Consider the following 16,854-nt stretch of genomic DNA (forward strand, 5'->3'; position numbering starts at 1 on the left):
TATCCACAAGTTCTTCCTTGTGTATGGTTCTGACTATAAATCGCAAGTTGATATGGGAAATGTTCCAAATGGAAGTTTCTTAAAGCTGCATAGAGTTTCAGTCTTGAAAAACAACAGTATCTTTCTATGAAAACCTTTATATCAGAAAAATGCCAGAACGTCTATCAAGGAATTTGGTAAAAGAATCTGAACGAGACCTAGGAAAGCTTGCTATTCACAAAGAGCAATGAGGACATACAGCAGCAAAACTACCAATATAAGATAAAACACAGCCGGATAAGAGTGGTATAAAACACAGCAAGATCCTGATTTAGGAGTATTCAGGAAATGCACTTAGATCCGTGCTTCTAATTTCCCAGGCTTGGGCTTGTCCTGCTGACATAAGTAATAACCGGCACATTTGGCATTAGGACCCACTGTGCTAATGTTAACAAATTTCCTTAGACTTCTATTATTTTTACTGTGCCAACACCACATATTGCGCATAATGTCTCCCATCATCAAGGAGTTTCCTGACATTAACAACTAGATCCTCAGAGCAAACTCCTTCAGTTATTCTAGATGGTTTGACAAGGCAAACAGGGATAGCTGGCATCCTGTGTTGAGCCTTTAAGAGATAGCATTGTCTAGGGACAAGAAGACGCTTTTGTAATTTGTGTAATTCAGATGATGGAAAGGTCTTTGTACAGGCTACAGGAATTTCCCCAAGGGCAGCACTGCCTGACATCTCTGTAGCAGTACATACTGTGAACTTGTATAGACCTGGGCCACAGACCTACCTGTCAGTTTATCCATGTCATCAGCCCTGAAAAATGTGAAGGAAAAAGGTCTCTTCTTTGCAAAAAAAGGACTCTGGTGCACAGGAGGGTTGGACCCACAGCGATGACCTCTCCCAGCTAACTGAGAGGGCCTCATGAGCCCAAGGCACAACTGAAGACTGACTTTGGGGAATGTCAGTCAAACTGCTCCATAACCACTATGTCCTGTCAGAGGCTCAGATTTGGTGCCTGTGGGAGGAGCAAAATATTAATGCCCTTAAAAGCCACCTGCATGACATATTACAGGACCCAATAACAAAGTAATATATCAAAACATGTAGCAATTAGGTCTTGGCCACAACCACCAATTACACTGATGAACACCAAGGAAGAACTGGAGTCTTTTCAAAAAAAGCTCTGCAAATAGCTGGTTTTTCTTGTTCAGTATCTGGATTAAAAAATTAAACCCAAACATTTCACATCAACTCAAAGTAAAAGTTTTGAGAATTTTGGGGTGGAGGCAAAACAATTATTTCAGTCCAAGGAAAAATAATTCTGAACAGTCTTAAGTGAGTTATTCTCTACTGTGCAATTTCTAATAACAGAAAGTAAGTCCTTTATTCACAGAATGAGGAGCATGTAATTTTCTTTTCAGGGCTAGTGCCTACCCATTCACGGAATCCCCTCAGAGTCTTACACTGCATTGTTCAAAGTTCTTGTTATCTAGTTGCTGTAGTGGAGCCAAGTTATGGCTGGGTTATTAGTGACGGTAGAGTTTAGCGATCTTTTCTGCAAGTAAGACAGCCAGAGTTTATTTGGCTGAATTTGGGACTGAAAAGGATCTACAAGTCAATAAAGCATGTAAACATTTTCCTGCTACCCCAAAGAGGAATGTGTTTTGACATGATACCTCTGTTCAGCCCCACTTGCTGAGTTGACAGTATTAGTGAAATGAAAGAGCTTCTGGCTAGCAAAATCACTTACAGGGTCCTGAAAACACTGAATCAGATTTTACCTGTTGCTGCAGTCTCTGCCTGCAAAGGGAACTTGCTAAAGGAGAATCTTTTTTGTTGAGAGTCAGTTCCTTATATTGGTGACATATTGCTCTAATACAGATCCCAGACAGACTTCTGTTTTGTCCTCCATTGCCTATTAGATATTATAACAGGTACTGAAGTTAAAAATTAGTACATGCCAATGAAGAAGCAGGGTGGATGGTGCTACCCTCCTGAAAAGCGTAAAGCAAAGGCAACTTTATTTTCAGTAACAGTTTTAAGGTCTTCTGCACAGACCTGGTTTGCTGCTCCTCCTGGTTTAGAATCATAGATTCATAGAATGGTTTGGGTTGGAAGAGACCTCAAAGATCATCTAGTTCCAACCCCCCTGCTGCGGGCAGGGACACCGTCCACCAGACCACATTGCTCAAAGCCTCATCCAGCCTGGTCTTAAACACTTCCAGGGATGGGGCATCCACAGCTTCTCTGGGAAACCTGTTCCCGTGCTTCACCACCCTCACAGGGAAGAATTTCTCTCTAACATCTAATCTAAATTGACCCTCCTTCAGCTTGAACCCATTACCCCTTGTCCTGTCACTACACTCCCTCATAAACAGTCCCTCTCCATCTTTCCTGTAGGCCCCTTCAGATACTGGTAAGCTGCAATTAGATCTCCCTGGAGCTGCCTTTTCCCCAGGCTGAAGAATCCCAACTCTCTCAGCCTGTCCTCATAGGAGAGGTGCTCCAGCCCCCTGATCAGCTTCGTGGCCCTCCTCTGGACTCACTCCAACAGCTCCACGTCTCTCCTGTACTGGGGCCCCCAGAGCTGGACGCAGTACTGCAGGTGGGGTCTCACAAGAGCGGAGCAGAGGGGCAGGATCCCCTCCCTCGACCTGCTGGTCACACCTCTTTTGATGCAGCCCAGGACACAGTTGGCTTTCTGGGCTGCAAGTGCACACTGCCAGCTCATGTTGAGCTTCTCATCAATCAATACCCCCAAGTCCTTCTCCTCAGGGCTGCTTTCAATCCATTCCTCGCCCAGCCTATAGTCGTGCTTGGGATTGCGCCGATGCACGTGCAGGACCTTGCACTTGGCCTTGTTGAACTTCAGGCGGTTCACATGGGCCCACCTCTCCAGCCTGTCAAGGTCCCTCTCTGGATGGCATCCCTTCCCTCCAGCGTGTCGACCACACCACACAGCTTGGTGTCATCGGCAAACCTGCTGAGGGTGCACTCGATCCCACTGTCTATGTCACTGGCAAAGATGTTGAACAGCGCCGGTCCCAGTATCGACCCCTGAGGAATGCCACTTATCACTGTTCTCCACTTGGACATTGAGACGTTGATCACAACTCTTTGAGTACGACCATCCAGCCAACTCCTTATCCACCAAGTGGTCCATCCATCGAATCCATGTCTCTTCAATTTAGAGACAAGGATGTCGTGCGGGACAGTGTCAAATGCCTTGCACAAGTCCAGGTAGATGGTGTCAGCTGCCCTTCCCTTATCCACCAATGCTGTAACCCCACCATAGAAGGCCACCAAGTTTGTCAGGCACGATTTGCCCCTAGTGAAGCCATGTTGGCTGTCACCAATCACCTCCTTATTTTCCATGTTCCTGAGCATAGTCTCTAGGAGGGTCTGCTCCATAATCTTGCCAGGCACAGAGGTGAGACTGACCGGCCTGTAGTTCCCTGGGTCTTCCTTTTTACCCTTCTTAAAAATGGGGGTTATGTTCCCCCTTTTCCAGTCGGCAGGAACTTCGCCGGACTGCCAGGACTTCTCAAATACGATGGAGAGTGGCCTGGCCACTTCACCCGCCAGATCCCTCAAGAACTGCGGATGCATCTCATCAGGTCCCATGGACTTGTGCACCTTCAGGTTCCTTAGATTTTCTTGAACCTGATCTTCTCCTACAGTGGGTGGTTCTGCATTCTCCCAGTCCCTGCCTTCTGTGACCTGGGCACTGTGGCTCAAGCATTTGCCAGTGAAGACTGACGCAAAGAAGTCATTGAGTACCTCAGCCTTCTACATATCCTGGGTAACCAGGTCACCTGTTTCATTTCAGAGGGGACCCACATTTTCCCTCGTCCTCCTCTTATCACTGACATACCTATAGAAGCTTTTCTTGTTGTCCTTGACATGCCTGGCCAGACTAATTTTTATCAGGGCTTTGGCTTTCCTAACCTGATCCCTGGCTGCTCGGACAGTTTCTCTGTATTTCTCCCAGGCTACCTGCCCTTGCTTCCACCCTCTGTAAGGGGTGGTTTTTTTTGTTTGACTTTGCCCAGGAGCTCCTTGTTCATCCATGGGGGCCTCTTCGTGTTTTTGCTTGACTTCCTCTTTGTTGGGATGCAACAAACTTTGTTTAGTTTATCACAGTAATTATTCTGCTATTCAGACTTTTATTCAGAATTTTACTAATTCAAGGACAGACGACACAGTTACAGTGTATCTGTACTACTCCCACTGAAAGTATTATGGACAACCACCCTCAGGTTAAGCCGCCATATGTAACCCCCTAGTTTTGGAGGCTGAAATGATCTTTCATAGCCAGATTCCAAAGTCCTTCTGTCAAGCATTGCATTGATCCACAATTGGTAATGGTATGGTACTCATATTTTATACAGTCAGTGAAATCTGGCTATCCAGGACTAGGGCTAAATGAATGCTAAAGCTGACATTAGGTGGGCAAGGAAATAAAGTAATGAGAATTAAACATGGTGGTTTTTTTCCCAAGAACTGAGACAGCAATAAAATTCAGTATAAAACATAATTTTGTACCTATCACATGACTCTGACATGTAGTCCTTGTCATGGTGTCCTCTTCTTCTTCTTGCAGGTTTTCTGTGACTACTTCAGCCTGTACATAGTACAACAACAAAAGTGAAGAACATCTCTGATTCTGTTTATGTTGCTTCATGATAACTACAGAATATTTTTTCAGAAATAAATAAACCAGAGTGAAGTTACACGGCAGTTAATAGTGGAAGTATATAGCCTGTCTCATTCTATGAACAGTATCTAAGGATAGCAACTTTAACTTCCTTCAAAGTCACAATGTGCAGCAGTCAAAAGTACCCTTGGAAGATACAATTCCTCAAAACCAAAATCTTTCTCTGCATTTTAAAAAAGTTATGAGCATAAAAGTTATGCTCATGTCTTCTGACCTCTTATTTGTTTCTCTGTAAAAATACCATGTTTCAGATTCTATGCTAAAAAAAAAATGTAAACTTTATATGTGATGTGGTATCTCTCTAGTTCAGTTTGCAAATGCTGAACTTAGGCATTTTTGTTTCCACCTCTGTTTAAAAGCATTTATTAGCTAAACAGAGAAACTTCATTTAAGAATGCAGTGCACACTAAGAGCTTGTATGTGTTCAAGTATGTGTTATTCAAATCCTCTACATATTCTGTTTTTCAGATTAAGGCATATTTTTGCTCTGTTCTGCATTCCTATTTCCCAAGTGTATATATAATCTGAGTATCTTCCTAGCATACAGTGAAAACCCCCTCCATTTCATGCCATCAGCGGCCATAATTCAGATATAGGGACATATTTTTCTGCTATGCTACATAAATCAAACAGGAATGAAAATACTTTCAGCGTGATGAAAGGAGGAAAGCCAGCACTGCAGAAAAAATTACTTTCAATATCTCAGAGATCTTAAATTATTTGTTAAGCACTCTCTGCTGTTTTAAACCACTTATAGCAGATTCAAAATAACATTAAATATGTTCTGTAATCTAAACCAGTAGAATTTATCATAATTTGCATGACATATCTTTGATCATGGTATATATTCTGTTTGTCTGGCTTACACAAGTAGCCCTATTGACCTCCTGTGACTAGCCTCAGTAAGACATGAAAGACTTGCTTTGTTTATTTATAAATGTGGATTTCTAATCTCTTAATCCCAGAGATTTGATTACATTTTTTTTTCTTCTGAAATGAGGCTCTTCAGGCTATGGAAAACAAAGAGGAGAGTATGTGATCATTTGGCATCGAATTATGGGTAGAACAATTTCTTACATTTGCAGACTGCATGGCGGTCTGTGGCTTGCTGCTGATGTGACATTTCACAATATTAGGATAGATCTCTGAGTATTCCCCAAACACACAGACTGCAGACAGACAGTGCTATACAAAACTCCTGGTGTCTTGATTTTGGTGCCACACTTCCACCTACAAAGTAAAGCCCATGACTTTTCTAAATTACACTGGGCTGTAATAAAATCACAAAGATGAAATGAAGCAGTGCAGCACAAAAATGATTGTATCTCATCTTAAGCTCCAGCCAAGGACATGAAAAAAGTATTGGAGAATGTGGAATATCCTTGGTGTGGGCTAAAGGATTATGTATTTCTGTTGGCTGGCCTTTAGAGAAAAGTGCCTTTTTGATGGAACACTAACGGGAAGTGTATCCCTCTGAAGGTGAATGCACAAGGCCGCCATTGGTGGACCACTGCTTTTTCCATAAATTCAGTGGCAGTCAAGCAATAACGTTCTTTCCATGAACAGAAATCAGAGGTAACTGGTGCATATGTTAAGGCATAATAGTGCCCCAAGTCTTTACCTGGCACATCATAAGAGAAGAGATTTAATAATCAAAAATTAAATAGGCTTTAAAGGAAAAACTTTCTAGAACATTAATGTTAAAAAATGTTATGGCCAGGATTTGAAGAAGCAGTATACATATGATATGCAGTTTTGAAATACAGCAGCTTCCGCACTGAACCCGTATGACTGAATGCACTTTGCATTGTTCAGAAAATAAATCTCCTTAGTTTAGGACTTTTCAAAAGATTTATGCTGGTTTCTCAAAAAATATTTGTCTTTACAAACAAAAAAATGCTCAACAGGCCATTCTACTGCATGCGACTGTTTTCAGTCACAGCTATGTCCCAGTCCTTTGTAATCTCCTTCAAAGTAAGCAGACAGCAAAGAATAACCATAAATGATAGTAATAAGATGCATGAACTTTGAATTTAATGACTTTACATTGTTTCTCTTGTAGAAGTTTGGAGGACAAGATGAAATATCACATACTGTGGAATCTTAAGGTATAGCTCTCATAAATTAGCATTAAGCACTGTAAGCATGTTTTTAATCTCATTATTCTAGATGTTCTCAGTCTTTTGGCACTAGATACTTCTTTCAGGAATTAAGTGCCACAAAAAACACAATATGAAACTCACAAAAATGAAGCATATAACAATCTTCAAAAACAATAAAAAAATATTTTGATTCCTAGTGAACAAAAGAGTGTATGGTATAGGACTTTTCACCATGACTAACATGTCCTTAAAAACTAAACAATATAATTAGCATTTCACCATTATTTATGCATATTAAGAACAATCTTCATAGTTTGCTGATAAAATGAAGTGTGTTTCTTGAAGATATACTTGAAGTCCTAAATGACTATTATTGCTGCATTTAGAAAGACTTCACAAAATGACAGACAAAAAGCACAGCAAATTATTGCAACATTAGAAAATAGTAAGTTAGAAAGAAATTGTAGAAGCAACGCGCAGAGTTTTTTGTACTTCTGTACAGTGAAGATATACCCTAAGCTGTCAGGACCATATTAAATGGGGCATAGTTAAACTGAGTGGCTCTGATAAGGGGCTCTGCTTTGCTATCAAAGTTCTAGATCAGTTGGATTGAATTTCCTGCATATTGCACATTTCCAGACTTTCATTCTCTCTCTTTCCGTTCAGTGACACTACAAGGACAGCCTTAGATATGCTTATAATTTGTGGTTTTATAATGCAGGAGACATCTACATTTTCAAAGAAGAGATGATACCACAGGAGTCAGGAGGAAAAAGTTTTCCAACACATTCATTCTGCATATGTTCCCTGCAAGTTTTAAAAAATGACCTTGTAGATGTTCTTAGGAAAGGCATCTGCATTAAAGTAAAAAAAATCCCATTTGCCTGAAGTTGAAACCATGTATGGGATACTTTAACCTTAAGCATCCTAAATGTCAGTACTAAGCTAAGAGTTTTTCCAGTTTCCATTATGAAGCTTTTTGAAATTTGTTTTACCCTTGAAACACATCCCAAAACATTCCCATTTCAAATTCTCTCAGATGAAATAGTTGCATGTGCCATAGGTCAGTAACTCAGTTTTATCAGAACAACAATAGTAATAGCCTCAACTTCATGTTCAGTATTTTATTTGGCACAAGTTTTCAGACTATTTTGTGAAAAGTGTAATTATTGTTAATAGTCATCATAATAATATGGTCAAGACAGCTATAAGGAATGAGGAAAGAATGCTCATCAAGTTAAAGGATCTCTGTTCTCCTGGTGCTTGGACTTTAAAACATCATGGGAAAGGCCCTTGCTAGGCAAGAAATTGCTCACTAAATTGTGAGGTTAATTATTAGAAGCTTCACAAGGAAGGGCACCCATTCAGTCTGACTTTAGGCTACAATCCTAGGCTCTGTGTGTACGCTTCTCGATGTAGAAAAGTTAGCCACTTACTTACATCACCTTTCAAGAACCAGAATATAACAGCTAACAGAAAAATTTTCTTCTAAATTGCAACGTTCCTACTCTCCGGGTAAATTGAAGTATCGAGTATAGTTAGTACCTCATTGAAGCATAAAACTACAGGGCATTAACAGGGTAATTTTCCATGGTACAAAGAGAGACACAGGCCAAATGTATGTTTTCACTTTTGAAAGACTTCCTCTTAAGTGACAAATATTCCCAAACATGGTCAAATACTTTGCCTTTTCCCCACCAGCAGAGCAATTTTTAGGCTTAATGATTTCTGTAATGTTCAGAGGAATGTTCAACACTAGCACGCAATTTTCAGGGACAGGGGAAAAAAATGAAAAAAAAAAAAAAAAAAAAAGAAAAGAAAATGGTCCCATTATTTCACTCTACTACAGTATGATTATAGCATCGTGCATATATCTCCACTGGAATTGAATTGCCAGCAGAAGCAGTAGGACCTTCATGACTAGCTGTATACTCTGGCCTATAGTCAAGCTGCCAACTTTTGTATTAATTCACAATTCTCTAGCTACACAAAATCTTTCTATCATATATAAACAGTTATCATCCTGTTTGCCTGTACTGGCAATAAGGAACACATTCAGAAGTTAAAAAGAAGGTAATAATGTTTTCATGTACTAAAGCACTTACCAAGGTCTGATCCTGTATTTCCATATCAGCTTTTGTGTTGCTGTTTTTCTTGTGGTTTCCTTGAGAGCTGATAGAGTTGCCGTGAAGAGAGGAGCCCTGGGAGCTGCCCTTCGACACACTCCTGTAGGAAACATTATTTGATCCACTTTCTGTCTGCTGAGCTGCTTTCTTATCAACTCTGCAGGTAGAGAGTGATTCCTCTGATAAATTACATTGCCCTTCTTCAATCACTCTACTTTCCCATTCCTTTAATGTTTAAAGTAACCTCTCTGTATCTTTCTGTCTCTAGACCTTTGAGTGATAAATGTTTCTAACTAGCCTTGATCAAATCTGTCACTTGCAATTTCAGGTAGTATATCAATTTAGTCTTTCACATATAATGATTTATATTATATTTGGGACTGCTGTGGGGCAAACGTGAAAACACAGTACAGCAATTGCTAAGTTCTTCTGTGACTGAAGGTTGTGGTAGCTAGAAATGTAATTAATTCTGACTAGTTACCAAATATATGTTTGCTGGTTACAATACATGAAGATGGAATACATTAAAACATGTTCCTAATTATCCTCTATCTTTACACACCATCTGCCTAGATTCTTGATTTCTGGAATCATTTCAATTTCTATCAACTTGGATGTAACTTGCCATTCTTTAATTTCAAAGACCATTGGTTTGGGTAACAAAGTAACATGAACAAAATTATCACCTCATTATTAATGTTTTTCCTGCAGAGATTAAAGTCCTGATAGTGTACCTACTGATTGCTACTATGCATTTTTAGTCTAAAAAGAACATACATTGAACTTAGCAAGTGAGCATCTGTAAAGCTACAGTGTACAACACATCCTGAATTGTGTTCCAGAGTTTTACCTGTTTAAAAGCTCTTTCATAAAACTGTCTTTTGGTGAGTATGTAGCTGTGGTGGAACCTTTGACTTGTTCACACTCAATCTCACCAGACGTGTCTTGTGAAGGTTGCATAATTTTGCTCTCCATGACATCAGCTAAAATGTTACCGTAGTCTGTTTTCCTGTTAATTTCATTTTCTGCTTCACAGTGTTGTTCAGTTTTCTTTTTTTCTTTTCTTCTCTCTAATTTTGCCTGCTTAATTCCAAATCCCGAAACTTTTGCATCTTTTTTTTCTACCTTTGTTTTAGGAACATCGGTTTTCCTGCTACTCAGTGCTGGGAGCTTACTCTTTCGAAAGCCAAACCAACTAGCTATAGAGGGCCCAGTCTTTTGTTTAGTCTCTGCAGTTGGAGATTTGGTTTGTCCCTGGCCCTTCTGCACATTTTCTTGGATGCATAACATGACTTTCTCCTCTATTGTAGGTTGTAGAGCTGGTGAACTCAAAACAGTGGTAACCTTCTCAGAAGCTTCTGTTAACTTTAAAGACATCTGCTGTCTTCGTGACTTTGTTGCTTCCAGTTTATGAGGACACTTTATTCCATCTGAGCTTTGAAAGGATGAAACTTGTTTGGAAGATACAGTAGCTGATGCTTCTAACTCCAATTCTGCTGGCAGAACACTTTTTTTACTTAGAACTTCGTGTTTACAACTTTCAGTGCTTTTCTCACTCTGGACAGATAGACTGTGTGCATCTTTCTGAGAAAATGGTTTGTTTCCATCACATTTTGAAGTGTTGTGAAACAAGTCTACTTTGGGAGATGATCTGAAGGGCAGTTTGCTTGGGCTTCCATGCTGGCTATTGCAACTACTCGTATTTCCAAGAGAGCCTTGCCTAGAATAGGAACTTTCTGTGGTTTTAGGAGTATATGAAAGAGTCTCTGGTGTCCCTGCTGACCCAGGAATAGCCTTGATTTGAAGTCCTTCCATGGCTGAATTCTGCCTTGTTAGAGAATTTCCTCTATCAGAAGTGTTTGTAATAATCTGAGTTCGTACTTTTCCAAGACCTTCTGTCACAGGGGCAGATGGCTTTTCGCCTGTATGAATGCTAAAACTCTGACTACGAGCTTTTGCTCCATTCATGCCCAGAGCGGGCTTCAAGTGCGACTTGTTGCTAGAAGAAACAGATTTCTTAACTAATTTGTTTTCTAATCCATCTACTCTGTCTACCACCAAGTTGCAGTTTTCATGTGAATGAGGTGATGCTGTATCCATACCAAGTCCCACAGTAAAATTATTTTTTACTTCGGTATCAGACTTAGAGTCTTTTAATTCAGCATCCGTTGCATCTCTGGTGGTTACACATATAGATTCATTTTGCTTGTACTTACTCGAACTCACATTACTTTTGGAAGCTGCATTTATACTGTCTTTTTCCTGCTTCCCTGGTACAGTGGAGCTCTTTCGGAGAAGTTGGGGAGATTTGACAAATAATTTCAGTCCTACAGGAAGACGGGTTTTCATTCCTTTCTCATTAGCGTTTTGGGTAGCATGTGCAGTGTCACTACCATGAAACAGTGTTGACAACGGGGAATTGTTTACCTGAGATAGTAAAGGCTCACTTGTGCTTGTTGTATGACAGTGAGGAGTTGCGGGGAGAATGTTTGGCATCTTTTGTGGCTGATTTGCCCCACTGTCACTAGAAACATCTTTTTTGCTGGAATATGCATCTTGTGAAGAAGTTGTTTCCAATGACGGACTACCTACAGAAAAGGACCTGGCTGTTTGAAAATCTGTGTTGGAAAATTCATGATTCCTGTGGAGACCCAGCTGATTAGGGTTTTTTGGGGAAACTTGCTTCGTGGAAACTTTGGAAAGTCCTCGGCATGCACTATGGGGTTGCTGAGATATGCATTTATTTTGCATAATTGCTTCTGCATTTTCTTGAAGGTAAGATAATTCAATTTTGGCCCCAGAAGATACATTTTTTGCTTGCATTTCATGACTAGATTGATTATGAAAGCCAGAGTTCACAGTTCCTTTTAATGGTGATGATTTCAGTATATTTTTTGCTGTTTCACTGGGACCAGCTCCTCCTACTTTTACTGCTACAGGTGGTGAATGAGCATAATTAGGCCGAATCAAGAGGGATGTTGACCTGCCTGGAGGAAGAGGTGGGGACGGTGATCGGGCTTCTACAGTTGCTAAATCACAATGAAAGTCTCTGGTTGGAGGTTCTCCATAGTCGCTGGGCTCTATAAGGTGCTGAGGCAACAGTGGTGATGCTGGACTCTGACTCTTTGGATGCTTTGACCCATTGCCTCTGAGTGGCCGTTTCAAGCCGGGCAGGGGGTTAGCAGGGGGCTTTGGAACCTGGAAGTCAACTTTTGAGTCAAAATGATGAGGTGGACTTTGTGCCTTTTTGAATCTTGAAATCTTTACAGGTGGCAGAGCAGGCGATTTTTCAAGGGTTGCGGGGCCCACTGATTGAGCTACAAGTGTCTCCTCACTCTCCGTCATTGCAGTTTTTTGTGGAGAAAATTTACCTCTGCTGGGTATTTTAGTCAAGTTTGGCTTTTGATTGATTCCTGCATGCACAGTGGAGCTTGAGTTGGCCTTGTATGATACATCATACACTGGCTTCACCAGTTTGTGTTGTGGAGTATTCTGCAATGTCACTCTTTCACAGCGTGAAGATTCACTGCAGGTCATGGGGACAACTGTATTTTTATTCCCTGTATTATCTTCAAGAGTCTTTTTCTTGGTTTCATCTTCAGGCCCTTCTAAAGCAGTGTAGTTTCTAGCATTGGTTCCTGTCTGCAAATCAGTTATTCCCTGAGGTATAAGTTGAGTATATTCTGCATTGGACCTAGTTTGTGGCTGATTGATTGAAATTTCATTTCTTGTTACAGTGACAACTCCAGTTTGATGTGAGCTGAATTCAATAGGCTCACCATCCTCAGCATCAAATATTACCGTAATGCACTCTTCAGAAGAGGTCTTTTTTATAACCTTTTGTTGTTTAATGAAATTACATGTCTTTGGTCTAATGTCCGAGTGAGCAGATATCTGTTTTTCCTCTTTGTCAGTAGATACAAACTGAGAATTCTCCATGACTTTGAGCATGCCAGAGGTCTTTGCATACTTCTCAGTAAAAGGAGTTGCTAGTAAATCTGATGGACTCTTCTCATCACTGCTTTCTATATGCAATTCATCCAAGACTTCATTGTCATCAGTATCTGAAAGCTGAAAATTAAGGTCCTTCCAGCCTATATTAGCATGGCTTTGATTTATCTGTAACTCGGGCAGCTTTGCTCTGGTGCATGATTTTACTTCTGCCTGAAAGCCACTGACAAAACTAGTCAATTTTTCAGGTCTTTCCTTTGAATTAAAATATGAACTTCTTTCTGGCAAATGTTTCCTGTTAGGATCCCAGTCAAAGAGACTGTCAGAAATGCTGTGAGTTAATTTGTTACAATAGGTCCTGCAGTCTTTGCTTGGTACTTCCTGCAGCAACAGTAAGGATGAAGAGTCATCATCTGCATCATCATGTGAATCTGAATCATAAGAGAAAGTTTTGTTATGTTCAATGCAAATATTTCCCATTTCCATGGGCTTACAATGAGTCTGTTCATTATGGCTGCCACATTTAACTCCAGGGGAATATATTCCTTCATTAGAGTTCATGCAATCTTTGTAACCCCATTTTGATATTACTGAAGGTGATTCAAGTAATATTTTTTGCTTCTGTAATTTCTTCAGCCCTTCTAAGATATGGTTTTCCTTGATACGAGTTGGAGGTAGATCATCTGCAGGACTTGAGAGGTTGCTTGGGAGTGAAGAACCAATGCTTATTCTTTTATCCCAGCTCACGGATGACTGTTAAAACAAAATAAACCTCACATATTACTCACAAGTACTGTTAATAAAAAGTGTTACCATTTTAGTAGATATTTAGGAGTTGCATAGGGCATTACATTTCATCCATTGCTATTAATAGCAACGTTCTTTTTTAATAGAGGATTTCGTAGTGGTGTGAAGGCTGCAGTGCATTTAAAACCTGTAGGAAGAACAATATGAATGGAAGGATTAAGATAAAGAAGAAGAACAATTTGGACTGTGAAAGACAGAATAAATATCAGAATAAATGAGGCAACTGTGAGCAAATGAGAGTGATAAAGGAATTGGTAAAAAAAAAAAATTAAAAGGGGGGAGAGTGAAAGGCAGGGAGACATCGGAGAGAGAACCCTGACTGAGTTTAGTGACAACTGTTTTAGATATAAAAGAGAGAAGAAAGTGGGAAAAAAAATCTGAAATAGCTTTTCAATTAATCTTATTTCAGATTAATGTAAGCTAATAAATGAAGAAAATTAATTTCATTTACCCCTTTGCTGCATGTCTTTCCATCATTCCAAGTGTAGGAGGAACCACTGGAATATTCACTGCAAGCACTTGAGAGGGAGAGTTCACTGCTACTGCAGCTGCTCCGGGGATACAGGCGGCTAGGACCTGTCATATTTAATTGACTCTGGCATTTCAAGACAGGTATACTGGATTTCACATTCTGCTGGCACTCCTAAAATATGAGAAGAAATAGAAATATCTTATGGGTGGAAAAAGATCATTTAACTTCCCTTTGATTAAAAAGGACAAAGCAAAAGCAAGTAAGCTACTTATACCTTCCTGTTATGCCATTAGCATCTGGTGAATTTAATACAGAGAACTAAATTAAAAATTGCTAACATTTTCATTTGTTGGGGAAAAAATCCACAGTCCCCTATGTGTTCTTCTTTATTCTCGAACCAGTATTCTGTTCTTCTTTTGCTAAAGATTATTCTGAGTCTACTTGAATTATGCTTTGTACATAAGCAGTGTGCTCCAGTAAGATACAGAAAACAAAGTTATAAGAATACAAGTACATCTTGACAACTGCGTTATAGCCCTACAATGTAACAGATGAGGCTGTACACCTTGGACAAGGTAAATTAATTTAGTATCCCACCAGAATGTCCACTGAGAATGGAATCTCTCCATTACAGTCTAATTTTGGTTTCCTATCTAGTTCAAAGCTTTGTCTAAGAAACTCTCTGACGTAGGACAATCCATCTTTGTGTCGCTCGCAGACAGCTGAAGCCTCTTGCTTATGCAATTTATTGACACTTTATGGCTGCCTTTAGTACTTGTGTAGTTATCGCCCTTCTCCAAATGCAATTTCAGCTGACTGTGACTAAGTGCCAGCTTTGAGGAAGAGAGTAATGAAGAGCAGATAGCACTTTAGGTAAAATATTAAACCTCTGTAGGAGTATCTAGGATGCCTTTAATTTGTTTTCAAACTAATACTCTTGTGCCTAACAGTGTTAGAGCTTCTTTAATGTTAAGTGCCTCCACCATTCTGTTATGCTATTCTCCAGTTTCCTTACGGATTCAGACATCTTTTTAATTACGTGGAACACCAGGCAGAATGACATGACTCTGTGACTCTGTTTCATAAAACTTTGCCTTGGATTTCATTAAGGCAAGCTGAAACAATATTTATTGATTTTTGTATGTAGATATACCCCAAATTAATTTTGCTTAGATGAAAATTTAACCTTTATGGTCATGAAGACACAAGAAATGTAAAGTTATTGAATCCACAAAGCAATTATCAAAACTGTATATATAGTAGACACAGCTTCTTCATGCAAATCTCTGGAAAAACACTCAGTTTGTAGGCACTTCTCATACACTAACATGTTTGTTGGCATTCTGTTAATTTCTACCATTTATTCCCCCATGTCCTTCCATTTACTACTACTAGGGTTGAACCTTTTTCAGTTAAATGGAAGAGAGCAGAATTTTTACTGCTGAGGAGTTCATCACTACAGCTGTTCATTGCTCAACTGGCATAATAATGTTCTGGTTTTGACAAACGTAACTACAGGGCAAATCATTACTCTCTGTCATAGGCAAAGCCTATGAATGGGAAAATCATTTAGAGGTAGCAAGAGCACATTTCACCTCTGGGAGTTATTGGTACATGTTCTCCTAGGAAGTCAAATGGATGTAGGAGGAATAAGCTTTAAATCCACTGGCTCTGGCAAGCACACATCTTTCAGCATCAGAGGCAGGCTGATGCCTGTGGTTTTGGCTCTGAAACAGACTTTCTCGCTTTGTTGAGACAAATTACTCTTTATTTCTGACATCGTGGTTCCCATGGGAGGCCTTCTCTCATCAGCTTCCTCAGCTATGACAGCGTCACTCCCTGTAAGGTTGACTGCAGAGAGGCCAATGGCAGCATCTGCTTGTTCTGGCTATTTCATTGCCTTTCAGCTGTGGCTTTGGGAAAACATGTCATGTCAAATTTCTGCCCTTTATACTAGGCTATGTCCCAGTCACCATAGTGTTTAAGGGAAGGATGCCTGTAAAATCCTTTCCTATAAGAACCTCCTGTAAGAGAAAAGAGGAGATCACAGCATACTGACAAGAACTGCCTTCCCTTCCTGTCATCTTCAGCTAGTCTGAGCGCCTTTCCAGGAAAAAGGCATTTGGTCCTACAGTTTTAGCAATGGGAAAAATGGCGATATCTAAGGAAAGCAAAAGAACAGTATATTACTGTAATCATCTTTATTGTTTAAGAGATGAGAAAATGTGCAAAAATTATCATGCCATTACAGATTCTGAAGTAGGATATCTGCTCAATTTCTAGATTGCATTCACATCACTGAAGAGAAAGTGGAATTTTCTCCTGCAATTTGCCTTTATTCTCTAAATTATCAAAGAAAGTACTTTGAATAGTATGTTTATGATGCATTAATTAAATATATTTAACTTGCATATGGGTCTGTTAACTGACATGGTGAAATTTTAATTTTTTGTAATCATGACTCTTAAGTCATTACCTTTAATGAAGTTAGAGTAAAAAGGCCTGAATGTACTATTACAATTTAAATACATAATTTTTGCTAGAAATCACAGAAAATGGAAAGAATCATGTTACTAAAGACACAAAACTCTATATTAGAAAAACCTAACCTGAAGGTTTAATTACATATAATGCAAAGGGTCATTAGCATTTTTTGAACCTTTGAAACAATGCCTTTTCATTAAAGT

General features: G+C 39.6%; 1 protein-coding gene across 7 annotated transcripts in view; it reads right to left on the minus strand.

Moving 5' to 3' along the window:
- The window catches only part of NCKAP5 (NCK associated protein 5), a 395,279-nt gene that overhangs the window by 51,592 nt on the left and 326,833 nt on the right, over nt 1-16,854 (minus strand). For 4 of the 7 annotated variants that reach the window (XM_075757174.1, XM_075757171.1, XM_075757169.1 and 1 more), the window contains 4 exons: nt 14,147-14,338; nt 9,788-13,641; nt 8,917-9,094; nt 4,538-4,616 (listed from right to left, as the gene is read on the minus strand). In XM_075757174.1, coding sequence (XP_075613289.1) covers nt 4,538-4,616; nt 8,917-9,094; nt 9,788-13,641; nt 14,147-14,338 — 4,303 coding nt within the window. Of the gene's footprint in view, nt 1-779; nt 1,008-4,537; nt 4,617-8,916; nt 9,095-9,787; nt 13,642-14,146; nt 14,339-16,854 lie in introns of all 7 variants that reach the window. The other 3 variants (XR_012836176.1, XM_075757172.1, XM_075757176.1) reach the window with 3 other exon arrangements.

The sequence above is a fragment of the Balearica regulorum genome, chromosome 6 (genome assembly GCF_011004875.1).
Source record: "Balearica regulorum gibbericeps isolate bBalReg1 chromosome 6, bBalReg1.pri, whole genome shotgun sequence".
NCBI classification, from domain to species: domain Eukaryota; kingdom Metazoa; phylum Chordata; class Aves; order Gruiformes; family Gruidae; genus Balearica; species Balearica regulorum.